Source organism: Perca flavescens, chromosome 9 (genome assembly GCF_004354835.1).
Source record: "Perca flavescens isolate YP-PL-M2 chromosome 9, PFLA_1.0, whole genome shotgun sequence".
In the NCBI taxonomy this organism is placed as follows: Eukaryota; Metazoa; Chordata; class Actinopteri; order Perciformes; family Percidae; genus Perca; species Perca flavescens.
This window is the reverse complement of record NC_041339.1, coordinates 17,686,178-17,713,773: the sequence shown is the minus strand read 5'-3', so window position 1 is coordinate 17,713,773 and position 27,596 is coordinate 17,686,178. Positions and strand designations below refer to the sequence as shown.

At 41.2% G+C, this 27,596-nt stretch overlaps 2 protein-coding genes across 5 annotated transcripts in view; one reads left to right on the top strand and one right to left on the bottom strand.

Annotated features, from left to right (window-relative positions):
- Positions 1-27,596, top strand: part of agbl4 (AGBL carboxypeptidase 4) — a 449,873-nt gene that overhangs the window by 75,157 nt on the left and 347,120 nt on the right. The gene's annotated exons all lie outside the window — the stretch shown is intronic.
- Positions 1-27,596, bottom strand: part of elavl4 (ELAV like neuron-specific RNA binding protein 4) — an 84,607-nt gene that overhangs the window by 20,391 nt on the left and 36,620 nt on the right. For all 4 annotated transcript variants that reach the window (XM_028588578.1, XM_028588579.1, XM_028588576.1 and 1 more), the window contains 3 exons: positions 23,513-23,759; positions 7,634-7,737; positions 3,267-3,420 (listed from right to left, as the gene is read on the bottom strand). In XM_028588578.1, coding sequence (XP_028444379.1) covers positions 3,267-3,420; positions 7,634-7,737; positions 23,513-23,759 — 505 coding nt within the window. The remainder of the gene's footprint in view (positions 1-3,266; positions 3,421-7,633; positions 7,738-23,512; positions 23,760-27,596) is intronic.

Genomic DNA, 27,596 nt, shown 5'->3' with positions numbered 1-27,596 from the left:
AGAGGAACGCTGTGTTTGCACAGTACAGGGAGTCTACAACCGCTGGTAAACTTAGAAAAAATCTTATTTTGCACGGCTACATGTAAACGGGAATATTAGTGGAAAATTCACTTTCATTAGCCATGTAAATAGCTTCGTCAGAATATCGTCTTTTTCGGAATAAGGGCAAAAAACTGAATATTATGTGCATGTAAACGTAGTGACTGAACTGCGACACGACTTCAAGGCACCATGTTGATGTCATATCAACAACATACAGTATGTCCCTCAATTCAAGAAGACTTACGTTTTAAAGACGTCAAAAGTAAACTGCACACATTGTAGCTGTAACAATAATTAGATGGTCTTCTTCTCAATTGTCTTCTTTTCAGTGGTGTTACTGGAACACTACTGACATTAAGACATCCTGTGGTGGACAGTGCACCACCTTTTGGACCACAAACCAGTCTGACACACACCACAAATCGTTTGTGTCTCCCTCTTCCTCGATCAATCTCTGCCTCTCCTTTCTTGTTCTGTACTTACATTTTTGGCAGTCACAGGAGAGTTTTAATTTGCAGCCCATTTCTCTCTTAATGGCAGTGTGTGTGTTTTGTGTGTGTATATGTCTTGTGTGAGTATTCCTGTACTGTAACTGAGAGAAGAAAAAGAGAAGTCAATGATGTTGGCATACTACTCTCAAGGCCCTTCTAAGGTCCTCCATGTTTTTAATCACCAGCAACTCTAACATCTAATTGATCATTAACATTTCTCCTGCTGATCCTTAACCCTCTAGGGACACCTTGCAGAACATACCTTATTATCTTTTTGTCTCTCTGTGTGTGTACATATGCGTGAATCTTTGTGTAATTCAGTTTTAAAGCAGGTACAGTAGGTGGTAGTGAGGACAGCAATTACTGTAGCTGAGGGTATTAGCAGGCTAAAAGCGTTTACACACCTCCTGCTCCATGTATTAAAGAGGGTACGGACCAGTGATAAATCCACCGTCTACATGCTACAAGAGTCTGCCTTCACCGTCACCAACTATCGACATGGCATCACCTAGCACCAAAGATGGGGTGGTAGGACACTTAACCCCTAGTTGCTCCAGAGGCGTGCGACCTCTGACATATATATATAGCAATTGTAAGTCTCTTTGGATAAAAGCGTCAGCTAAATGACATGTAATGTAATAATTTGATTTAGCTGTTATTAATATCAGAGTTTTAACTACCAATTTGCTAATCCAAATGCCAGCTTTAAATCACAGGATGTGAAAGCAAAAATTGTGTGAAACTCCATCCAGCAATTTTCTCAATTGAGCAATTTCTTTTGATCTGGATGCTCAAATTACTTCTAATGGTGGAAGTGAACAACTGCAGCACTTTATCTGGACATGCTCATGACTCATGAGAATGCTTCACTTTAAATTTGACCTTGTATCAGTCAAAAATGACCACATGAATTATTCTGTCACTTGTGAACCCAACCTATGGGGAACTCATTGCCTTCCTGTGACCAGTACCACCTGTGTTGAAATCTGTTTTATCCATGCCATGTGGCCTGAGCTGGCAAGCTACAAATCAAAAATGTGCATGTTGTGGTTGAACACATAAAGTATGTGTCCTTGCTGTGTGTTGCGTGACTATGTTGCTTGTCTGGAGTCCCATGGGTCTTAGTAGCATGGTGGTACAGTTTGACAGGTCTGTTAGTAAAGACAGATCCGCAGGAGATGTGCCTACCTCATCTACATGTGTGTTGATGAGAGTGGAAATCGCCCCATCTTTTTTTCCACCTTTCCCTTCCGCTGCCCCCCTCCGTATCTCTCCCTTCGCTTCCTCCCTCTTCTCATTTCCTCTCCTTCCCACGTCTCTCTCATCTACACCCTGTGTTACTTGCTTTTCTTTCCTTTTTCTCAGCCTCCTCCCCTCTCGTCTACACTCCCGTGTCTCCTTTTCTCCTCTCCTTTGTTTTACTTTCCTCTACTTTCCCCTTTCCTCTCACCCTCTCTCCTCCTCTGCACAGTGTGTATAGACAGGCGTGCACTTCACCGACAGCAGTGATTTATTCTGCTTAGGCAAATGAGTGTGGCTAACAGCATACTGCTCTCTTTCTGCTTCATCAGTACACATTGCACATAACACTGGAGCAGGTTGCAGCCTGTAGGCACACACATAACCCCTGAAATTGATCTAAGAGACACACTGGAGGGGTTCTTCTGCAATACAATGGACTGATGTGATTCATTCCTGTGTTTTGGATGTAGTGGAATGTGTAATTGAGCATGTATATTGCACAGCTTGTGCCTCCCATGTAATACTGTAACTGTCTTTACAACGGCCCCCTCAGCTGGGGCCGTGGTCAGAAGAGTTGCCTTTTGCGGTCACTCACTCACTAGGCAATGCTTGGTGGACAATAGTGCTGGGCAATATGGTTAAAATCAATGTATTACAATATTACACAAATACTTTTCCAATACTCGTACATATTGATTTTACTTTGGTTGACTATGGTCTACCATGATTCTTTCCTTTGTTCAAGTACTTCTGCCTTCCTTCACTGTGTCACTGTCTTAACAAACACACAGCAAATGTTTTCAGTATCTCATGTTTTGTCAGATTTATGCGTTTCGTGCTCATTTACTTACACTACTTTTATGCAAAAGTGAAATAACGAAGATATTATCCAGTACTCCGTAGAATCAACATATTCAGTGTGAATATGACTGACACATGGTGCTATAGTAAACTGGAGATTTATTTAACTGTTACACTTGTGTTTATTATTTTGCAGTTTCAGCAGAGACAAGCACAGAGAAATATTTCACTTCCAGCTGCCATTATTTTTTGGCTGAAGAAAATATGTTGCTACTTACTACTGGTAAAAAAGCTTTTGTATTGTGCAATACACAGGTTATTTAGATGTGCAAAAGAGTATTTATGGATTCTGGAAATACTTTCCAAACGGGTTTTATTCGTCCTTCTCAAAAACCGTTACAAATGTAACAATAATAGTGACTCGAGGCACAAACTGGACCTAATATTGTAGCTGACTATACATCAAATATTCACGTGACTGCACGCAGACAAAAGACACATTTAACAAACCATAATTGTTTACAAAAATGTGTAAAATCATCAGTCTAAGTGTGCTTGTGAATGGCTGGAGGATATCCGCCACACACATGGATGGATACATACAGTATGTGTGCGTGCGCTTAGTGTGTAGCTGATCACTTGTGTCTGTGTGAAAGTGTTAAGAGAGAGGAGGCGCTGCCCCATGGATACCTGTGACCTGGTCGACGAGGATGCGGGAGGTGATGATGCGTCCGTACTGGGAGAAGAGCTGCTCCAGCTCCTTCTGAGTCATGGTCTTGGGCAGGCCACTTACATACAGGTTGGCGTCACGGATGGAGGCTGAGCTGGGTCGTGCGTATGACACCTGTGGGAAAAGACACAGTCTTAGGGCTTGTATAAAAAAATGAGGGCTCTAGTGCTTTATTATTCATTAACATCCTGTGGGGTTTAATTCTAAACAAGATTAAAGTGTGAGAGGTACAAGGATTTTGTGTGTGTGTGTGTGTGTGTGTGTGTGTGTGTGTGTGTGTGTGTTTTGGAAGGGCAGGGATGCGGGTCATTGGATCCACAGGGAGGAAAATGTGACTGTTTTCTTAGCACACCTTGCCTTGGGGATTATCGTTGTCAGGAAAAGATTTAGCTGCTTAGAACACTGGAGAGATAACACTTGAGTCGTTTGCTGGGGGAGGCAGAGGAAACTTTGTTCCCTTGAGTAAACCACAGGTGTTTTACTTTGAAAAGACAGTTCAGGTAGCCAGTGGAACAGGATTGATAGTATTAGGAGTCTGACAAAAAAGTCTCTTCATTCACCCTATTAATTCCCCTATAGTGAGTTAAAGGTGAATGAATAAAAAAGGTAAGAGTTAATGTTTTTTTCAGTAGGCTATTTAATTAAAGTGCTCATATTGTGCTTTTTGGCTTTTTCCCTTTATTGTGTTACATATCTTTTTTTGTGCACGTTATAGGTTTACAAAGTGAAAAAGCCCAAAGTCTACCCCAAAGGGACTTATCATCTCCAACAGAAAACACTCCAGCCTTTACTTCAGAGACGACCGTGCGTCACTTTGTAACCCCCAATTTCCACCGGCTGCGTAACGGCTCCGGAATGGCGGTGGAGTCATTAGGTTTCCATTAAAGTCAACGTGTGTATTTCCACTGACTGCAGAACGGCTCCGTTCCAACTGCGTCCCAGCTCCGGCGGTCCGCAGCCCTCCGGAGCAGATACGCAGAGCTTCTATTTTTACCGGACGCCAGAGAGCTCCGCAGTAATTCAGCACACGGCAGATAGTGTGGGACAGGAAGTCAAGCACAGAAACAAAATAAACATCCGGTGAATTTTCAAAATAAAATACACCGTGCTCACGACGGATCATATTTCCCTGCACTACACCATGAAAACACAGCACAGAGTTGTTTCCCCTCTACTCTTCTGGATGGAAACAAACTGTTGTTGGTTTTGTGGTTCTATTCTACCTGAATTTGCGTGACTACAGCTGTCAATCATGGCCGCAGCCGTGCCGCAACAAATCCGGACGTAGTGGGTATTGACGGACGGCGGAGCATGCAGCAGACACGCAGCGGAGCCGGTCCGCAGCCGTTCTGCATCCAGTGGAAATCCGGAGTTACACGCGTTCTAATGCTCGCCTAGCTGCTAGCATGGCACGCCCTCTTACTCTGCTTCTGACTGGCTGGCAGTGCTTACCTAGCTACTGCGCATGTGCGACTCGCAACAAAGATGGGATAGAAGTGAGATGTCTCATTCTGTAGCTAAAACGGAGAGCTCAAACACAAGGTGAAAAGAGGAGCGTGTACAACAAAATATGGTGTTTTTTGTTTAATATGAGCACTTTAACACATTAGTAATGAGCCTAATATTAGGTAACCAAAAGCCTTTAAGATTTTACCAAGTGCCATTTAGTCTTGCAAATCCTGCAGAGTGGATTTTACAGGTTTATAGTTTTTTTATATATATATATATAATAGTTTTATTAGGCAGGTATACAGTATGAGTAAAACCTTTAACATTACTCCACTGCAGAGCATCTGTCCTGCATTTTTTCGAGGATTAGTACTAGAAGTAAATTGTTTGCTTTTGTATCCCTTCTGACTTAAATGTGCTGTTCGAACACCTGCAACCATACACATACTCACACATGCTCATACAATCCAGTACAGTCTTGCCCTTGCAACACTCTCATGGACAGCAAATCTCTCAGATGGAGTAAAAAGACTTCCTCATGTTACCACTCACCCACACAACCAATGGTGCAAATGGTGATGACTGGATAACTGGCTATACTGTGCTGTGCGGCTTCCAGCGGCAGCTCTCTACCAATGAACCTTCACTTGTCAAACGTTGTCCCCAACATCCTTATGTGTAGACCCAATTTTGCTCAAGCGAAAGTTGCTTAAATCCCATTACTACTGCTGCTGACTGGAGAAGCTTTCCCTTGCAGTACTTTCATTACCTCTGACATGTGGAGACATAAGCCATCAAATAAGGTTAAAGTCAGGCAAATATGGTGGATATGCAGTCATATTCTTGCAGCACGGAAATCGTGCTGCAATTTTAACAGTGGGAGAATGGGATTGGGAACAGCTGGCTTTCCCCATTTCTCACTTTTCTCTCACACATCTTCTCCCTTTGGCCTCTCTGCTCAGCTCCTCTGTCTTCCTCTTCCTCTCTGCATCCTTCGCTGCTGGGATCTTTTCCTTCTGCTTCCTTCCTGCATGCTGGTTCACGAAGCCTTTCTCTCTTCCAGATTCTGTCGCTTTTTGCTCTTCTTTTCTTCTCTGTGCAACTCTCCCTCATTTTCTCTCCTTGTCAGCCAACTCCAGATGTCTAATCCATCAGCACCTCCTCAAGCTGTGAGCGGTATTGTGTACAAGTGTGGTGTGGCGCGTGTGTGAAACAGTGTGTGTGCAGAAAAGTTTAAAAAAAAAATTGTGTGAGATTATGTGCATGCATGTCACTGTGAGCTCTTCTCACCTTTGGCATGCTGCTTCCCCTCAGACCTCAGTAGGAAAGCAGCATCGCAGCTATCCTTGACAAAATCTGAGGTGTCATGGAGGAGAAAACCGCAGCAGCGAAACCAACTCAAAGACAGAGACACACATCGCCTGAGAGCATGTGAATCTCTGGGCCAAGTGTTTCCTCACAAGTGTAGTGGCAGAGAGTAGGAAGGGTGTGACATGAAAGAGCGCCAAACTTAATTTTAGAATTACCGTGCTGCCTTTTAATTTACCTTGTTACCTTTAGGGTATTTCAGTCTGTTGTGGAGAGAGAAAGCAAGGAAAGAGTGTAGTGGGAGGAAGGAAATGAAGAGTGAAAGAGCGATAGCACCAGACAGAGATGCAGAGTTGTCTTCTGTCATTACAAGACCGCCTTTATCTCAGGAACAACTTGAGGCAACCTCTTGTGTCATGAGAGTGTGACAGTGAAACTCTGACTGCTACACTCAAAGACCTCATGAATTCCACGCTACGTAAATGCCCTTCAACTTTTTCTAGTCTATAATGAAAAAGCCAACTTTCACTTGAGTCTCCATGTTGCTTTTCATTGTATTGCTCATATTATTAGGAGCAGTGCTCCTGTAATTGATGTGTGCGCTCTCACACACAAGCAAATTCATCCGGTCTTTTGGTTCATACACTTGAAATCGTGGCTCAATGAGAGTTTCAGCAAATCAGTTTGCTGAAACTGTAGGTTGCAATGACCAAATCATACATATGTGCATATGGACCACACACACACACACACACACACACACATACACACACATCCATCCATCCATCATCGCATCAAACCACTACAGATTCCACCTTAATGAACCAAAATGTACACACACATCACACACAAATCACGTCTTTTTTCCGTGGCATAAGTTAGACAAGAGCCAGTATGCTCTGCAGAACCAAGGCCAGGCAGCGTACATTGTCTGGGGAATAGAGGGATTCCCAACTACAGGATAATCCCATCCTATTAGATTAGATTAAATGACAGAAAGCGAGAATCCAGGGATTATTACTGAGCAAAAGATTACTGCCCAGTTTAAAAGCAACAACATATCGGCAGGCACAGAAAGGACAATAGCGGAGGATATGAGAGAGGAGAAAAAAAGATCAGCAGGAAGACCTATATGTTAATGTTAACAATTTTTAGTCTTCAAAATATACCACCAAGCCTGCACATTAGCCATTAAATGCATTAATTACTTAATAACTCAATTATTTTGGAAAACATGCAATGATTGACATGTTTCTTTACCTTTTTAATGTCTCTTTGATTTTAGATGGTCTTTTTTTTTATTTCTGAGGCTCATGCATGTTAATCCCATTTTGCCTTCCAGCTCATTTACTAACAGCATCACTATCTAAAAGGGCTTTGCGACAGAAGAAAGCAGCCTTATCATTTAAGTTTAGCATGACCTGCACAACTTCATCATCGTATGACTTTATCAGTTATTATCTAGCAATTGATTTTTATATTTTGCAGTGATGCAAATAGTTAGTTGAAAAAATACTGTGTATTTGTAATGGAAACAACAACTTGTTTAGCTGTACATGGTGTCAGTTACCTTGATCGTTTTGGTCTGAAGTCTGAGTCCATTTAACGTGTTGATGGCTTTCTCTGCGTCCTTTGGATCGATGTAGTTGACAAAGCCGTAGCCCAGACTCTGTCCTGAAATGCCAGAAAGAAGGAAAGAAAAGCTTTTAAAATGTTTTCTCCATTCAATTAGTTTTTCTTCAATTTTCTCACTGACAGCAAGAAAACATCTTAATTTATACTCATTATCGTACGTCAAGATTTGAGGGGAGACAAAGACACCCTCGTTATTAGAAGAGAGGGATAAAGGTTTTGTAATTTGTAATGTGGTACCATATTTCACACTCACTAATAGTTATTTCTCTTCTATATTTGGCATCTTGTATTATGTTTTCGAAATTGTTGGTATTCTAAGGACAAAAAGCTAATGTTACATTTAGACTACTACTACATTAAAACTAAAAATGATACCCAGCCCTTGCTCCCATCCATAGTCACAATCTTGGATATCATTCATCTTTTCCTCGAAAAATCCTTTGCAACATCTCTTCATCACTACTGACAAGATCACAGTGACTCCTGCCCGGAGCCCCAGGAGTCTTGGTGTGATTTTTGTCAACCATGTGTCATGTGAATCCTGCTCAGTTGCCACAGCCCTGCAGATTTGTCCTCCACAACATCTGATGGATGAGACAGCTTATTTCCGGCTTTGTGTACTATACCCTTATTAAAGATCCTTCTCACTACTCTGTTCAAATAACACTTAAAAAGGTCAGCAAATGACCATTCAAGAGATAATCCAGGTCAAATAAAAAAAAGAAAACCTCTCTACCTGATAATCTTATTGAATAAGGAATGTGTCGATCTTTGCACTCCATTATTGGCTGCTTGTTATAGTGGTCATCTCAGAGCTTGAGGGAATCTACTAGTGCATTTATTTTAAATAGCTCAACATAGAAGTGTCAACAACTGATTAATAGACGAGTTATGAATTAGAATCAAATTCTCTCTGAATTAAGTGAAACTTGAATCAGCCACAGCAAATAAGTATCACAGTGCGTACAAACAACATATTTGTTACCGTCTTAGCAGCTGTACACACAGAGCGAATAAAAAATACCACCCCCTTTTCCCTCTAAACTCAAAATGTCTTTCGATAGCAAACTCCCTTTGAGTGTAAAGCAAGCCTGACATCTCCCAGTGTTTCCCCGACAGATCAAGGCTTTGAACAGGCATAGGACTTTAAGCGGACGCCTCCAGCCTTCAGGGCCTTCAATCGGCTAGTTTTCAACAAACAGCCGCTATCCACTAACGCCACACATGCACAAAGAGAATCCCAGTCAGTTAAAGAGGAGCTGCATGCACACATTCACGCTAATGGGAACAGACCGTGGTTAGTCAGAGACAAAGTGAATCACAAAATATGGAGCATGGCTGTTTCACAAAATAAATACATTTGGGCTATGGATATCATAGGCACAGAACGGCTCAGCAGCGAGCAGTGAAAGGGCCAGGAGGGACTTGTAGTCCTAACTTCAAACAGCTGATGATTTTCTCTTCTTCTCTCTGCTCCTCCCTCTTCTCCTTTGGATTAACTGTGGATTATCAGACGCTCTCTATTGTTAATTAAAAACCTGCCATCCTGGAGAGACTAATGCTATTTTTAACTAACCCTCCTCTCCTCCCTCTCCTCCTCCTCTCTAACTCTCAGCTGACATCAGGTGTTAAGTTTGGCAGTTTAAATATAACTCATAAATTCCTTCTTTGTGGCCTGTCTTTATTAAATAGTGTACACACAAAAGTGACGACAAATAATGAAGAGAAAGAGAACGTGGCAAAATTTGTTAATTGAATTAGTTGAAGTGAAAAATGCATGTACTGTAGCTTTAGCTTGCCAATAAACTGAGAAGGGCCATAAACAGTATTCTAAATTGCAGTAGTGTACATTTTGCTGATGAATTAAACATTTTTCCCCAAATAAATATGTTTAAACATTTCAAACTGTATCTGTTCATAGGGAATGTAGGTGCATTTCAGATGGGTGCAACAGCTGTAACGCTCCTCTTCGGCATTCGCCATCTCTCCCACCCTCGCCTCCCACTTTCCCATCACCTTCCTCACCCCTCTCCCTCATCTTCAACAAGAAATGTGAGGTTCGACGAGCGCAGCTACCAGAGGGGTTAGCTGACAATGAAGTGTGCTGGCGAAGAGCACTCATGCAGGGCAATTGAGATGGGCTGACTGGAGCTTAATGGTACCTAGACACTTAGCACTCATGGAGTAGTCCAGGCAGCCAAATGGGGCCAAACTGGCAGCCATGGACGCTGCTGCTGTGTGACGGAGGTCCAGGGGGGGCAGCCTCAGTGTAGGTTGAGTGTATGTATGTATGTATGTATATGTGTGTGTGTGTGTGTGTGTGTGTGTGTGTGTACAAGTTTTACATGTGAGTCAGCAATGGGTTACAGTCTTGCAACAATGATTAATTTGACTCCATGCCTGTATTCAGCATCTGCTATATGTAAATGATGTGTTTATGTAAGTTTGTGTGTATGCACTTTTCATGAGTGTGTATGTCGTATGCATGGGGAGCTTATCTGCCCGCCCCCACTCCTTCTTCACTCCATCTTTGGCAAGGCTGAGGGCCTCCAGGCTGGAGGAAAAAGGGTGGGAGCGGGGCTCGCTGGCTGGAAACATTCCCCAGGTGAGTGGGGAGATGAGGGGAGACAGAGGGAGACATCTGCTTGCAGCATCAGGAAAGCCCCGGGAGGGGATTCCACCCTTCCACCAACCATTTCCAGCCTGCTATGGAGCAGCTAACAGCAGGGAGTCACCAACGGGCTGCCTGGAATCTGCACGGATGGGTGGGAGACGCCAACGCACCACACAGATGTAAACAAGCGCACACACGTGCAAATAAACATGTAATCACTCAATCACAGAGGCACACACAAACAAACACAAGCAGTGAAGAATGTCCTCGCAGCAGGACAGTGAGGAGTGGAATGGCTGGCAGCTAACCAGTGAATGTATTATTGTTCATGTGTAGAGGTGGTTATCGTAGTTCCTAAACCATTTAGTGAATGTCACACAGTCTATTTCTATCTTTTATCAAGTGTATGCACGAGCAATCATATAGACCAGTGTTTCTCAAACATCTTTCAATATTAAACCCCCTTTTGAATTGTTATTTTAAGCAAAGTAGTACAAAACCAGTGCAAAACATTTTTGGTAGGAAAAAAAAGTCTATATAAATTGGTACAATACAGCGCTGGCAGTGATAGATAAACAACAACCTTTATTAAACAAAAACATTTAAATTAGGGCTGTCAGCATTAACGCGTTAATCGCGATGCGATTAAGGGCCGAGCATAGCACGTTAATTTTTTTTTAATCGCCTTTTATTAATTTATTTTACACTTCACTCGGCTTCACGTCGTGCCTAACAGGCTACTATTTTGACCCTTTGCAGCACCTTCACTTATCGTGAAGCTGCCATACTTCCTCGTAACACATACTACTGCTGCTGGCTGCAGGCATGATGGAGAAATGCAGCAGCAACACAATTCTGAATGGCGCTTTTTATTTTCCAAAACTCCCGGACGGCTCGTAGACGAGTCGAAAGCCATATGCACATGGTGTAAAGCCGGATTAAAATATCACCGAAGCACGTCAAGCTTGAGCTACCAGCTACGAGCTAAGCATAGTACAGTTAACGTGACTCAGGTTGCTGCTAGTGGGCTCAGGCAGAGCACTATTTTGGAGAGTGCTACTCGCCGACCTGTTGATGAAACCAAATCCCAAAAAATTACTACAGCTATTGCAAAATGGATGGCAACTAACTGCAGACCTGTCAGCATCGTAGAGGACTCGCGTCTTAAAGAAGTACTACGGTTGACATGTTCTGACCTGTCTTATACATTGCCGTCGAGGGGGACAGCAGCCCCACGCACACACAGCATGTACTCCACGGAGAAAGCAGCCCAACTGGAACTGTTGCAAAGTGCAAACGCTGTCTCATCAACCGGTGATCACTGTAATTAAAAGTAATCAAAATTATTTAGAAGTTACTGCACACTATATTGACTTTGGTAAGGATAGGGTTTTTTAGTTAGGTACTTGGAGGAATTGTGCAATAATGACAGATTCACACATTTTTCTTTTGTTTACAGTAAATAAATAATAAACAAACACAAATCTTAAAGTCAAGTTCATAAAGTAACTTCCCTTGCTTCATTTGATTCCCAATCAAGATACACTGGTAAGAATTGCTTTCCATTGTTAATATGCACTTAAAAACCGTTCTGAAATGCAAAATAATAGAATTTTAACCATGTGATAAAATTAATCACGATTAACTATAGAAATTCAACGATTAATCGCGATTAAAAAAAATTCGTTTGACAGCCCTAATTTAAATGCTACATTTCAGATGTTTAAAATCCATCACTTTGTTCATTCATTATTATAGTATAATTATTTTAGAAATTATGCATGACATATTTTTAAATTAGCATTTTTGCAAAAAAATTCACGTACCCCCTGCAGTACTCCAAGGTACCCCTAGGGGTACACATACCCCCATTTGAGAAACACTGATATAGACGGAGGTATTACTGTAGGCAGTTATCCATCTGTAACCTACAGTATGCATGCAGACGCATCAGGCAGTGTAGTTGGCTTCAGCCTGTCACAACACCTGCCCTGCCCTGTCCACCTCAGTACTCCCCAGCAGGATTTGCCCTGCATGCTGCCTGCATTTGGATCACACCATCACAGTGCCCTGCTCTGTTCTGGCTCAACACACCATGGTTAAGCACAGTTTAGTTGCGTTTTAAAATGGCTCAGCATCATTTAACCTAGCATGGTACCTAATTGGAATGCAGGATAAGACCAGCTCAGGCTGCATCACACAACACCAGACAAAATGTATTTCCATAACGTAAAAACAAAGCAAAACGTGATATTGCTAAAGCTGTTTCTAGCCACACATTAAATGTTCTTCAAGATCAAGTTTTACAGTAAAAGTAATTTTTAAAGTCATGTCATCTATCAAAGTTGCTAAACTGCTGCTGATAAAGTAATTTACAAACAATTGAGCATTTTATACCCATGTAAATGCTGTTGAACAGAATAAAAAAATATGTGTATGGGACATTAGCTAATATTGCATCCCTCATGAATTTGTCACAGGAGTTAATCCTTTTTCCTTTTTCCTCTGAAAACTCTAAAATCTCAGTGGTAGACTTTCTTCTGGTATTTTATAACTTCAGAAAAATAACTTCAGAAAGTATTGCATCTGAGGCAATACAGAGAAGCTATTAAAAATGCATGATAAATAGCCTCTAATGGGGTTGTAGCTAACAGAAAAATCTGCCTTGTGCTGATCAATTAGCTTAATGGATACATTAACTTATATATTTTAATTGTCAATTAAAACCAAGAACCCAAATGATGCATTGCTTTCATAATGGCCTTTTAATGAGGTTAGATATTCATTTGCCTGTGATTCGTCAGCTGCTTACAGTGCCGATTGCAGCTTCTGCAACAGTTGTAACGACTTAAGAAAATGCTCGGCAGCAATGAAAGGGCGCTTCTTAATAAAATTATGTTAATGTAATAATGGCAGAGGTCTCTCCAAATGGGATTTATGTGAAGTATATTAATCTAAGAATCGTGGTTTGTTAATAATATTATATTGTATGGGTGAAGTATTATTATTTTTTTCTCAAACACAAGTTGTTTAAAAAGGGTAGGCAATACAAGCAAGAGCTTCAGCCTACACCTGTTTCAGACTAATATTATTTGTAAATGCATTGTTGCTGGTTGACTCTATTGTTGTTGCTGAAAGCCAGTCTGAAATAAACTTAAAACTGTATATGCACCTGTACATCCGAAGCTGTCATTAAATTACCACTATACTGTAGCACTGCAACGTTTTATCATATAGTGCCACATCCCGTTTCACTAACAGACTAACCACATGGGATGGGGGAGTGAGGAGGTGGGGGCTAATTTGAACCCATCTCTACTCTTTTGGCAGTGGTTGTGTACAATCTGACACAAATTGTATGGAGAGGTGGGCATGTTTTTCAGTGGTAAAATCACTGCTATTTCTAGTGAGTAGCTCTTTGGTCAGTTGGCGAGGTGTTATGACTAAGCCATTATTTGTTTCCTGGAGCAGCAGGTTGCTCAATGTGTGAAATAAGAAAATGAGTGTACTTGGAGCGGCTGTCCTGTCTGCTGGTACCACTATGTAATTTCACCTTTCCTTTCCCCCTTCTGCACACACACACACACACACACACACACACACACACACACTCTGAATATACGAGTTCAATCTGAATTACTGGTACTGTGAGGCGCACAGTGAGGTAAACAATCATATGCTGTAAGGTCACGGTGCATATAGTAAGAGACTCTAGATGCATATTGCCTGTCATTATTTTGTGCTTTTTTGTTATATTATGTGACTAAAAGCCCTGTACTGCAGACATGAAAGCATCTTCATCTCCTGTTATCAGCAGACGAGGCTCACACAACACTATAGACTTTGATCTAGAGTGCTGCCAAATGAAACGCATATCAGCAAGAACCTTCTATTTCGCTATGTACCTTCCTGCAATCTATTGTTCTTGATACTATTCTCTGAAAGTGTAGCGGTTCAGTACAAAGTTAATTTGAACAGATATAATGTTTTACTTGGAATAAAGGCATTGTGTAGTTTTGATACACCTGCCAACTTGTTTAAATTTAAAGGTCCCATGACATGGTGCTCTTTGGATGCTTTTATATAGACCTTAGTGGTCCCCTAATACTGTATCTGAAGTCTCTTTCCCAAAATTCAGCCTTGGTGCAGAATTACAGCCACTAGAACCAGTCCCACGATGAGCTTTCCTTAGGATGTGCCATTTCTGTGTCTGTAGCTATTGAGGAGGAGGGGGGGGAAAGGTGGAGGGTGGGGTGTGGCCTTGACCAACTGCCACGTCGTTCGTTTGAAAGCCATGATGTCTCTCTCTCATGGGTGGGCCAAATTCTCTGGGCGGGCAAAGCAGAGAAAGGGGAGGTAACCTTCCTCCTTGTGACCTCATAAGGAGAAGATTCCAGATTGGCCCATCTGAGCTTTCATTTTCTCAAAGATAGAGCAGGATACCCAGGGCTCGGTTTACACCTATTGCTATTTCTAGCCACTGGGGGCCATAGGCAGGCTGGGGGAACGCATATTAATGTTAAAAACCTCATAAAGTGAAATTTTCATGTCATGGGACCTTTAAAAAAAAGTCAAATCTTTTGACGTCATTGGGCAAAAATTCCATAATAATCTTTCAGCATATTGTAATTCAAGTGGTCTGAGAGAAAATTAGACTTCTGCACCTCTTGGCTCTTGTTTTCAGGCTTTACAAAATCTAGCCTGTAACAGGAGACTCTCGCTAATCATGGGTTATTTTAGAAAGAGAGCTTTCCTATTTGTTGTTCTACAAATGCAGATGTGTGTGCATGTCATTCAATCAATGGCATAAATCCTACAGAAAAAGTTGCTATTCCAGCATTGGCAATATCTGCCTACACTGCAAAGCAACCAAATAAAAGTAAGACGGACTTCTCAAAAAGAGTCTAAAAGAGAGTCTGACAATAAACACAATAAAACGTGTCTATTTGAGAAGCATGTCAGAGAGAGAGAGAAAATGTTGCTAATAGTTTCTGCTTACCGTAGCCAAAGGCTCACGGCTGCGGCTAATAAAAGTTCATGTTTATGTACCTAGCCAGAGCCTTGAATCACAGTATGTCCCCTAAAAGGGCTTTACAGGCCCACAAGCTTGCAAAGAAAACAGGACAGTAATTCTCATAGAATTGCCGCTATATAACGGCATCGGGATCACAATCACGATCTGGATGAAGCATTTGCATATGCTCGTCTGGTGGGAGGGGCTTAAGACGGAAAGGGGAGAGCTGCAGAAGGAGGGCAGTATTTTCAAATGTTGGCGTTTTCTTAACTTTTTCCATAAAACTGCTTACCCCAGCTTTAAAGCCTATAAGTCTCACCACCGTCAGCAGTGAAGTTTGTCATTCAGAAATCATGGGAGAACAGAAGCATCAAAAAGGGGTGAGTGGCAGCTTTTAGAGATCATCAGGGCTATGAGCCGATGATGCTAACATACCTTGAGAGGACCAGCCCCTTCTCCCCAGAAACAGGCAAATCCGTTTGGTCAGTCTTGAAGTTAGCATAATTTTAAGATGAGGCGGAAGGCAGAAAAAAACATTTCAATTTGTCAAAATAAATGTGTCACACTCACTGCTTCCAGGCTCTCCCATCCTCTGACGTTTTGCCCCTTGCTGCTCAGCAACTTGAGCGAGTGCTATTTTTGATGGGCCAGCGCTCCCAAACATTTGAAAAGGTGCCCTGTCACCAGCTTCATGTCAAAATACACTTACCTTAAAGAGGGTCAACTCCATAGGAAATAGGGAGAAGGAGTTGAGTGAGTTTTCAAAAAGATTAACACAAAGAGAACAAAAGACTACAGTGCCTCAAATACTAGCAGTACAGTTAGAGCATATCATGTGGCATGTATTGAGCCCGTTTAAATAACTAAATTCATAAACAGAGCCACGTCCCCCGCACACATGCATCTACTGTAGATCCCTCTCCCACTCACTCATTCAACACATCTTTCCCTCCTGGGTTGCCAAGGTAGCAGCCACTGTTGCAGTCAATAGGCTCCCACTCTCAGTTCCCAAGGCCCTGCTTCCACCAACACACACACACAGACACACACTTGCCCACGTAGAAGCTCAGGGACAAACACACGTAAACCACCCCCTCGTGGTGGCTCCCTGAGCCTTGGGGTCAGTGGACTGCAGCCTGCAGTGTGTGGGCTGGTTGGCTGGCTGTTCAGCTAAGAAATAGAAGGCAAGTTGACAGAATGAGAAGCCCCTTTAAGTCTTGGATAACCCTGTTACGTCAGGATTGCGGAGCCTACACTGCTGCACCTGCTTTAGACGGGAGGCTCGGAGGGCAAGGAACCAGGCCTGAGGCACATTCAGCCACTGGATCTAAGGCTGACAAAAGGGACAGCAACATCTGTGTTCCATGTAAAGGGCACTCGGAGTGGAATTAGAGGGGACAGAGGCAGTCTGAAGTTAGGGTCACAAGAGGAGCAGTGCAGCCAAGCAAGCTCTCAGGGCGTCCAACTCTGGGTCCTTAGCAGAGGGAGGAGGAGATTGAGGGGTGGTGCTAAGAGGAGAGAGACAGGACATTCTCGGGACCTGGGACTCTGAAACTTTAATGTGTGTCTGCCTGCTTGTGTCTGCACTTCTGAGCTTGGCAGCTCTCTTAATACCTGGCTTTAGAGATGTCAAATCCTTTTTTCATCTCTTTCCCTGTCAGCTTTGTTCACACTATCTCCAGCCCATTTCAGGTTCAGATAAATGCAGCCTGTATATGAAATTTTAACACTGCGCCAGATTTCCCTCGGGATGATTTCGGTAAGGATGTAAAAAGTATGTAATGGTTAATCACCACAAAGAACAACACTGCTCACACCTTTCAAAACACTGCTTACGTGTTTTGAAAGGTGTGAATTGGTCTCATCATAAGACAAATAGAGGAATAATAGGAAGTTTTGTTCCCATCACTCTAGTAATGATGTGAAAACAGCTTGGCTTGCAATCTGAAGTACAAAGAGAATTCACTTTGCTCCCAAACGTGTTGTCAATGTATATTTTAGTAGCAACAAAGAGATGTGGGTAAACTGAGGTTTCTATGGTGAATATTTGATCTGCTCCCCGTCAGACTGACAGACCTTGTGCAGGAGCTAAGCTCCACCCATCTGTCCTCGCAGATCAGGGTTAGATGCATATTTTATGTTTGCAATACTTGTGGGTGCACTTGATGTTCCATAACAAAAATGGAACGACAATGACACTAATGGAAGTTTGCTGCCTAAAACACAGGCTTGTGCGTGCAAAGCACACCAAATCCAGCAAACCTGAGATGTTTTTTGCACCTACAGTATATGGACTATGGTGTACCTGTCCTTATGTAAGAATTGGGTTTGCAGCAGGAATTCACATGGTACTGAAGCTGCTGTCTGTCAGAGGTGCTCTGGCTTGATCTACTCCACAGCTGACATCACAGTCCATCCATTTTTCATTGCCAACATCTGCTTGGCTTGCTACATTGTCACTATGATTTGCATCAGCTCCCCAGATTCCATGTATAAAACCAACACATGGAAGGTGACTAGAGTAGTGTGCACCAAAGGCTTCAGTCGGTGTGCTTAGGGATGACGTCTTTAGAGGGTTTTATGTAGACATAACGATTGTTTAATCTGCATAAACAGAACAAAAATGCATTTGCCATTATGGAAAGGTGAGTAGAGTTAGCTGCTCAAAGCTGGCAGTAAGCAAATGCTGTGACTAAGTAAGGAAAAGGGTAACACAGGCAGCCAGAACAGGGCAGACACATAGCAGCTGGTAAACATGGTAAATTGTTTACTCAACAAGCAAGTAAAATATTATATCTTATCTATTTATAGTAATGGTACTGAGCTTTTGGCTACTGTAATTATTGGCACAACATAGGAATCCCCAAAAATGGTTGTCCACGAAAATATAACACCTCACCCGCCCCAACTGCAATCAATTATTGTACCAGCATGGAAAGCCTTTTCTGCTCTTTTGTGTCATTATGAAAACAAGTGCATTAATTTCTCCAGCAGAAATGCAGCTGATGCAGAAAAAATATTTAAAAGAAATGACTTACTGAGAAGGTTCAATTTCATTTCTGTGGCATGAATAGATGTTCATGAGTGCTGATTCAGTATATTGCAAAGTTAATATTATCTAGCTCTCAATAATGGAATGCATGTTTGTTTCTTCTCTGTAAGGAGTTGTTGCTTCCACTGTTGCTCAGTATGAACGTTCACACTGGCAACTTGCAGCTTAAATAGACGTTTTTAATAAAGAGAGGATGAACAGAGCGCTAACAGTGGAACCATCTACAGTGTCTCAAAGCTGTCATGCCCTTGACATAAAGCATTTGTACATGTTGCATTCTTTGTGCCTGCAATGCAGGAGGACAAAAGCTACTACAGTATACGCACTTAATTTAAACAACAAAGCGTTTAAAATATCTAACAGGCAGACAGGAACTTCATAGGTGGAGGCTTGTGGCTTACTGTATGTGCAAGTTTGTGTGGGCTTCAGCTAGGTGCATGTAAGCTAGCCTTAAATAAAAGATTAACCTGCATGTCCCTGCTGTGTTATGAGAGCACCAGACAGGTAGGTAGGTAGTTGTGCAGGTAGGCAGACATGCAGGCAGGCAGGCGTGTGGAGAGCAAGAAAGACACCCAGAGGTGGCTTTTATACAAGCTGAAGTCAGCCAAGGTGACAGACAGAGCTGGAGTGTCTACGCCTACCCTCACCCACCAGAGCCTCACGCCACGCTGCCGTCATTGGAGCTGACAAGAGCAAGTCCACAGGAAGCTGAGGACCTGTCTGTCTCTCGTACCTCTGAGAGGCCCATGTGCTCACACCTTATCAGCAAACACATACAGGTCAGTTAAGCTGCAAACACTGATATCGTGAGATGCAAGCAAGCAAATACTGATGAATGATTGAGTGCATTTGTCTGTATTTCAAGTAGTAAAGCTAAAACAAAAGTACCATACAATGCAGTTCGTTGGCGGAATACTGTACTTCAATCTGGTAATGATAAAATATTAAAACTATTATCTAAGTACATTTTTATTAAAATTTTCAGTCAGTGAATTTATTTAACTTCTTAATCTTTGTTCTATTTTCCTCATACTTTTCACACAGCATAATAGAATATGAAGGCGTTAATATTCCTAGCAATATGAATAATGTGTAAGTACAGAACACAAAAATCCTCAAGATATTCTGAAGTTTCCTGCTGAAATTTCAACATAGTAAAACATTTCCTTTACTTCCTTAATCTTGACTCACTCAGAATAAAAAGTCTAATTATTAAAGTGCAGTTGAGGCCATATATTTAAATACACCTGCCCTAACAACATTTAAACTAAATTTTTTTACAACTCCACATACAGTATTTCATGTTACCGTACATTTCATGAGTTAAAGGTACTCTATGCGATGTCACGTGTTTTTTAGGCTACAACATTTTTTGTCACATACAGCAAACCTCTCCTCACTATCCGCGAGCTGCCAGTCCCCTGAACACTGTAAATAAAACAGTCTCTGTAGACAGCCTAGGGTCCACACACGCCAACAAAAACAAAGTGGAACAAAACCATGTTCCAGTGTTCAGCCAATAACCGACAAGAAGGATTTGAGGGGGGTTAGTTTGCTGAAGCACGGAAGGGAGGGGGAGGAGACGAGATGAGGAGGAGGGAGGGGCGAGCTAGTCTCATTTTGTTTGAAAATACTTTGAACGTCAACAAGAATAACGTCACACAACATTGCTTAGAGCACCTTTAAGTCAATAGGGTATCTACTGTATTTCTATGAGATAATTATAAATATAGTAATAGCCAAGAAAGAACTTTATTTCAGCTTTCATTTACTAGCACAGATTTTTAGTGGGTCAAAAGTTTGAATACACTAAATTCACTCACATCACATCTCTTTAAACTGTATGATTCCAGAGATTGATGGAATTACTTTTGGAAGCTTCTGATAGACTTATTGTCATTATTAGAAGCTCATTTGGAATGTACCTGTTATAATAAGTAAACCTGTATTTAAGGGCCTACTCTTAGAGTCAGCGTTTCTTTTGCAATTGATACGATAGGAAAATCCAAGCGCTTAGCCAAGACCTCAGAAAAAAAAGTCTGGTTACAATTTCTAAGCGACTAAATGTCCCAGGAGCATCTGTGAAAAACATTGTACGCAGATATAAAATCACCGAGCCACACAGTCACAAAATTGTACAGGAAGGAGGAGATACTGTAACTATCTCCTAGTGCTGAGCAAACCTTGGCCTGAAAGGTTCAACTGAACCCCAAGAGGAGCTAGTAATGTAATGTTTGAGAATGTTTGCAGATGATCACCAGGATGGTTGGATTTAGGAAAACAATAACGGGACGCAAGACAACAACGGCACGGTTGGGTTTAGAAAAAGAAGAACCAATCTCCCTATGTGGATTTTCGGCCTTTCATACTACTCGCTACGGTGTAAATTGACACGGAATCACAAGGTAATGTAAGTCAATGCTCCAAACGGCGTTGATAAACACGCTATAAAGCGATTATGTATCTTGTCATACATACACCACTTAATGAGATCAGTCTGCTGGTCAGATGAGACAAAAATGTAACTGTTAAGAGTCAGAATAATAAGCGCTATGTGTGGAAGAAAAGGTTGAGGCTTTCCATCCAAATAACACCATCCCAAACTGTGAAGCACGGGGGTGGGAGCTTTATGTTGTGGGGTTTAGTCCTGCAGGTTGACCCACAACCAGTGGTTTGGCCGGGTTCGGTAAGCTTACTGGAAAATATCGCGGGCTGTTCAAAAGGTGACATGCCAACGTGCGTGAGTACATGTGTATGTGAGACAGAGAAAGAGAGAAAGGGAGAGACAGAGTTCATTTCTTTAATGAATGGTTGTTTTGCTGGGTGAGTGTTAAAAAACCCTGACCCGAGCATTACTAGTGGGGTTGTTGTGCTGGAAATTGGACTGGTACACTCAGAAAATAGATGGCATGGTGAGGATAGAAGAATATCTGCAAATACTCAAGCAACATCTCAAGACATCAGCTAGAAATGTCAAGCTCTGTTGTGATTAGGTCTTCCAGCAGGACAAAGATCCTAAGCATTCCGCCAAAGTTGTGCCACATGGCTCACATACAACAACGTAAAAGTAGGATCACAAAGCCCTGAACTGAATCCAATTGTGAACTGAACTGAAAAGGCGTGTCCGACGATGATGGCCTACAAATCTAACACATTCTGTCAGGAGGAATGGGCCAAAATTTCATCAAAGTATTGTGAGAAGCTTGTGGAAGGCTACCCAAAGCGTCTAATTCAAGTGAACCAATTAAAAGGGAATCTCACAAAATACTAAGTGTCTTTAAACTTTTGACCCACTGAAATTCAGTTCTGGTAAATAAAGTAGATACCCTATTGACTTAACACAAGACATGTCTGGTAACATGAAATATGTAGAGTTGTGAAAAATTGAGTTTGAATGCCGTTAAGCCTCGTTGTATTTAAATGTATGGCCTCAACTGTCGAAGTTGATCTTTCCTACATCCATGTGTAGATATTTATGACAGACAAGAAAGGCTAGAGGTGTATATATCGAACTCAAAAAATTGTGTTCCTACCATCCTTCTCCCCCTTAACTTGCAAACCTGGCTTAGTCTGCTAATGATTTGGATGACTGTTAGAGAATACAAAGCCTCTTGGCATTGCCTGCTAGAAGAGGGGATCTGTGCGTTGTTAGCGTAAAAGTTTGCATGAGGAAATTGCACCCATGGGAGAGCAAAACAGACATACACCACAGGGGGAGATGGAGGGAGGTCAGAATGTATTTATAACTTTTTGCGTTGATGCTAAATCATTAGCGAGACCTTGTAGTGCAGAGCAGAGAAGTACCCAAAATGGTTTAGAAGTGAGCGAAGAAACATTTCTACCGCTCCCTAACATTCCCCATTTAGGGACCGAGCAGGTTTACAGCAATTCTGTTTGTTTTTTTCAACTCCCTCCAAGTACCTGCTTGGTTCCTCACTGCTGCTTGGCAAATCACACTTAAAGGGGAAATCGGGACGAGAGAAAACATGGTGATGGTGATGATGATAGCATGTGGTATCCCAGTGTTATTTTTGTACACACCGTCCTCCATTATCCTGGTGTATCTGACTCTCAGGCTCCATTTTGTGGCCCATTACAGAGGAAGAGGAAAATAGTCCTAGAGAGGAATTGTAGTGCTGCAGAATACAGTTCAAAGAACGAGAGAACAGAAGGAGGCAGGAATGGCTGGGCTATTGGCCATTTTTGGTTTACAGTCAGAATTGTCATTGCTATTGGCCTTTTGATTCTACTTAATCTATTCCAGAAAATCTAATTCAGTGATTATGTTCACGTATATATCTGTGTCTGTGTGTGTTCACTCTCCTCGCCTTGCCGGCTGTCTGAGAATGGCTTGGTGATCTACACTGCCTGCCAGCCTGGTGCTCTTTAATGAGATTATCAGGAGAAGAGTGTCAGTAAGTAGGATCTAAAATGAAAGCCATTATGGAGCATTATCACAGAGCCGCACCACCCCAACCCACCCGATCCATCTGCTGTATGGCCACCCACACAGCCACTACGCCCAGATTACAGCCATGATTAGCACCGCGAAGTGCTGCTTAATTTAAACACCTCTGGAGAACATGTGGCACTTTGCTGCATTGCTGACTAACAGTGCTTGAACACATAGAGGGCAGAGATGGATTACTCCTCGTAGAAGACAACACACGAAATGACTCCTCTCAAACACTTGGAATGGTGTTGGACTTATGTACACACGTGTACATCTATTCAAATAGATAATAAAAATAAATTAACATATAGATGACTAACAATTTAAAAATATGTGGGTTGTTGAGTATTATCCTTTAAAAGCAGGATGCTGTCGTAAATAGGAAGTCCAGTCATTAGACCAGTTAAAATTGGGGCCTATACTATTATATCCTAATTTCATCATCATTCTTGAAATTGATGATGATGATTGATTGAGTCATTGAAAGCCTTTTGACCTCACTTCAGGGTTTTACTTCAGTGAATTACATGCTGTATGGGCTGAGAAATCCTGATATCTTTGTTTGTCTATCTTTTTAAAACCTTTTGGATACACCTCAAATGATGTGAGGGCTAAGCAGATTATTTTCTTAGTTCATGAAAAGTTGATATTTTAGGAATCACAAGTGTCTCCATTCTGTACCTGTGATCTTGTCACGAACCAGCTTGCAGGACTCAATCTCTCCAATGCTACCAAACAGGCTGCGGAACTCCTCCTGGGTCATGTTCTGGGGCAGGTAGTTGACAATGAGGTTGGTCTTGCTGTCGTCATTTGATTGGCCAGTCTGCATGGGCGAGGGGCAGCCGCGGCTGTTGTTGGTCGGTCCGTTGGATGTGGTGCCTCCTCCGCTGGGGCCATTTGTCACTGGAGCCTCCATGTTACTGATGATCTGGAGGAGGGCAAAGAGGAGGAGGAAAGAGGGAGAGGAGAGGAACCATAGAGCGAAAGTGCAGGAAGGAAGGAGAGAGATAGCATTGATTAGTAAAGGCTTCTGTACTGTATTTAGCCAATTTGGAACACTGAATATGCAGCAAGGCATACAAGACTCTGACAAAGTGGTTATTTTCAAAAGAAAATTCTAAAAAGCATGATATTTGTTGCATTAGGTCAAATTAAGAGTCTGGGTGAAAATGACTTTTAAAGGCCTATTTCTACACATTTGAAATGTTTTAAACAAGCTTTGCACACACAGTATGTCACTGTTTTGGAATTGCCATACAAGTACTTCTCGCCATACTACCTACAGGGATTCAAATGCTGTAGCAGTGAAGTACAATGCCAATGACATTTAACAATGTCTCAGTTTGGAATAGAGTTACTAAATGCATTTTTACATTGTCTAAGGTAACATGACAATATATAGAATGAGATTTTGGCAGATTTGGGTTGTTGTGTGCAATATTGCAAATCAGTGGGCAGGACTGCTTTTTAGCAGTATTAGACTTAAATGATTTTTGAATCAATGTGATGAAGTACCTTGACCTTTGTGGTATTTAATAAACAGCTATTATTATGAATAATATTTTCAACTTTACATTTAACATAGTAAAGTTGAATAATAGTTGTAGGCATTTACTCTGCCTACAACTATTATTATTAATTTAAGGTGGAGTAAATACTTATACATTATGCTAAAATGGCTGAAAAAGCAGTCTTTAGAGTTCTTTCATTTGTGAGCAGTCCTACTGTCACCAAATAATCTAATTGGTGAAAAACAAATTGCTTCTCATATCATGATCTCTGTATCATGATGCATCATCAACATTTAATCCAAACATTGCTATTGCTAAACCCTAATGTGAATCACAAACAAAACATATAGTGAACACACTGTACACAGAACATGCCACATCTCTAAACAGGGAGAAATACAACAAACACTAGACACAGAGAGGATAAAGAGCTAAATATTCATGAAGACAGTAAGAGGTGTCTCTAAATGTTTCTCTGATAGCTGCTGAGGTTTGTGGGAGGGGGCAACAAAAGGGGCAGCCCTTCAGCTAACTATTTGATTGCTGCTGATGCTGCTGCTGTGACAGAGAGACGTTTGCATTTTCTTATTTGGTTTTGCAGAGCATCTTAGGATCAAAGTGTTCAAAAAGGAACTGTGAGCTTGGTGTGAGAAAACAGCAACAAAAAAAAGGTGAGAAGGAGTGAGTCAAAAGTCGGAGGAGGAGGGAGGCAGGTTGCACTTTGCTTTTCTACCAGAGCACTCTAGTACATATTTAATTTAAATGCTTATTCTGAGCAAAAATCATTCTCCAACAAAAGCAATGTGTGATGTGAAATTATTCATTTGCATAAAAACATTTGTTTGATCAAATTAATGGCTTTTGTTGCATATATGTGTGAGTGTGTGTGTGAGGGGAGTGTCAGCGTTTCGCAAATGGATAGAGTGGAGACAACTAAATCTAATCCCTAACTGGTGGGAAGTTAAACTTTACATTTATGCACTGTTAACGTATAGAGCGTGTCACTCTTTCTTGACTCCTGCTTAAGCAGACCAGGGGCCTGTTTCACAAAACCAAGATAAGGGATTAAGCCGGGATTTCCTGGTTATCCTGGATGAATTTAGCCTTGACTCTGTTTCACGAAAGCAGAGGCACATAAATCACCATGGAGATTTATTCTGTGCAGCTAGCCTGGTCCTGACCAGGCTAACAGCCAGGATTTATTTAATCCTGGAACCTTTTCTGTTCACTCAGCAGTGGTTTTACCCTTTTGTTATCAGCCTGGATTAAAATACAACAGGTGCATATTGCTGTTCATTTAAGTACTGTTATTATTTAAAGTTGTGACAATTATTTTTTTTTATAATTATAAATTTGTCATTGTTACTGTTATATTGCTGTATGAAGACTGCTGTTCATATTGTTGTAAGAAGTTTGATGAATATATTATGGCAGTTGTTGAGATAATTAGAAAAGGCTGATAAAATTTAAAATTAGTTTTAAATGAAGTCTGTTACTAAGGGCAATACATACAATGCTGTACATTTCTATTGTTCCCCAATGCACCTTAAATTATTTTAGTTTATAATTTATTTTTTTATTCTTTAACAATAAGGATCATGTTTGTTCTGCTTCCATGTGCATTGTATTTGGCATTCTTAGCACACAATTAGTGTTGTCCAGTAAACTGGGACTATAATTTGGGAGGATTGTACAATTTTAAGAACATATCCTAACTGTACAATCCTCCCAAATTATAGACTTAGTTCACTGGACCAGTAACTATCTAGTGATGTAGGCTACTGTACATTCATGTAACAACAGGGAGAGGACACCTTAATGGTTTTTGACCTTATATTTTGCCTGGGGGGAAATAACTGATGAATATACTCTGTTCCATTCATGTTTATAGTGTGCATGGAATTTATCACTTTATTATCTTTATAGTTTCTAGATTTTACAGTGCAATTTCTTCAGTGTTTTTATTTTCTATATCCATATATACCAGGGAGCAAGGCATATAATATGTAGAGAAGGAAACTCGTCCTCTAGAAAAAATAAAAAAAACGCGAGAAAAAGCGTGACAGATAATAGCAAACAGACTAAATGATAGTCTAAAAATATACATTTATGAACTACTGCTCTTAATGAAACCATTCAATGTGTCACTTGTCATTTGCAAAAACGAACACCTGTACACTTTGCATTAAAAGCGAGTAGTGGAAGTTAATATGACTTAGGAAATTAATATTTTAGTCAATGAGAGAGAGGGAGGAACAGAGTGAAAGAGATATTTACGCTTCATATTCTAGCGTTATAGACAATGGATCTTCATGGTAAATGTACTGAGATAACATTATCTTCTGCTTACTTTTAAGGCAAAGAGTACAATTGTTAATTTGTGCAAATGATTAGTAGCCTAATCATTGAATGGTAGGATTACGACGGTTTCCATTCAGAGCAGAGGTCAGTTAATGTGTATATTTAGGCTGCTTACGCATTCAGTCGGTCCGTGATCGTCTGCTAAGCTTTCTCTCGCTGTTTCAGTACAGCGGCCATGTTATTTTCTTTTTATTCAAATAATGTGTTTCACGTCATCATACTTCCACAAGAAGCTGCTGCTCACTCTGTATTAAGTAGCCTATCTACAATGCGTATTCTCCATTTTGGCATCAGTAAATCTGTTATCGACCTTGCGGTCTTTTGAGGAAATCCGTGGACGCGCATCTATCTGAATTAGTTCAGCCTGGCTTGACCTAGTCGCTCCTCCTCAGCCTGGCTTGGCCTTCGTGAAACGCGCCAAGATGCACAGATTAGACTAGGTCAAGCCTCGCTTTATCAGTTATCCTGGATTTATATATTCTGCTTTTGTGAAACAGGCCCCAGGAGAACGTAAGCTCACCGTTGATAGAATGTTTGTTTACTTGGTTTATTACCTTTTCACTGTTCTGCAGTGTCCCCTTGCACAGATAATAGATCTTGTGGTCCCTGTATCCTATGTATGGAAATCCATAGAAAAATGCCTTTCCAGTTGAGCACAAACTCAAGTTTCCATCACAATGCTGCACAAGAATATTTGCATCTTAATTTGGGTTGCAGCATGTTTGGTCATAATGAAGAAAACATGCTGCAACCCAAATTAAGATGCAAATATTCTTTAATATGATTCAATCTCATTTTTTAAAGTCATCACTCAGATCTCTCCCTTTCCCCTGTTCAACCATTCAGCTCTCGGTCTATTTTTAACCATTCTTAAGGACACGGAGACAGGCTGC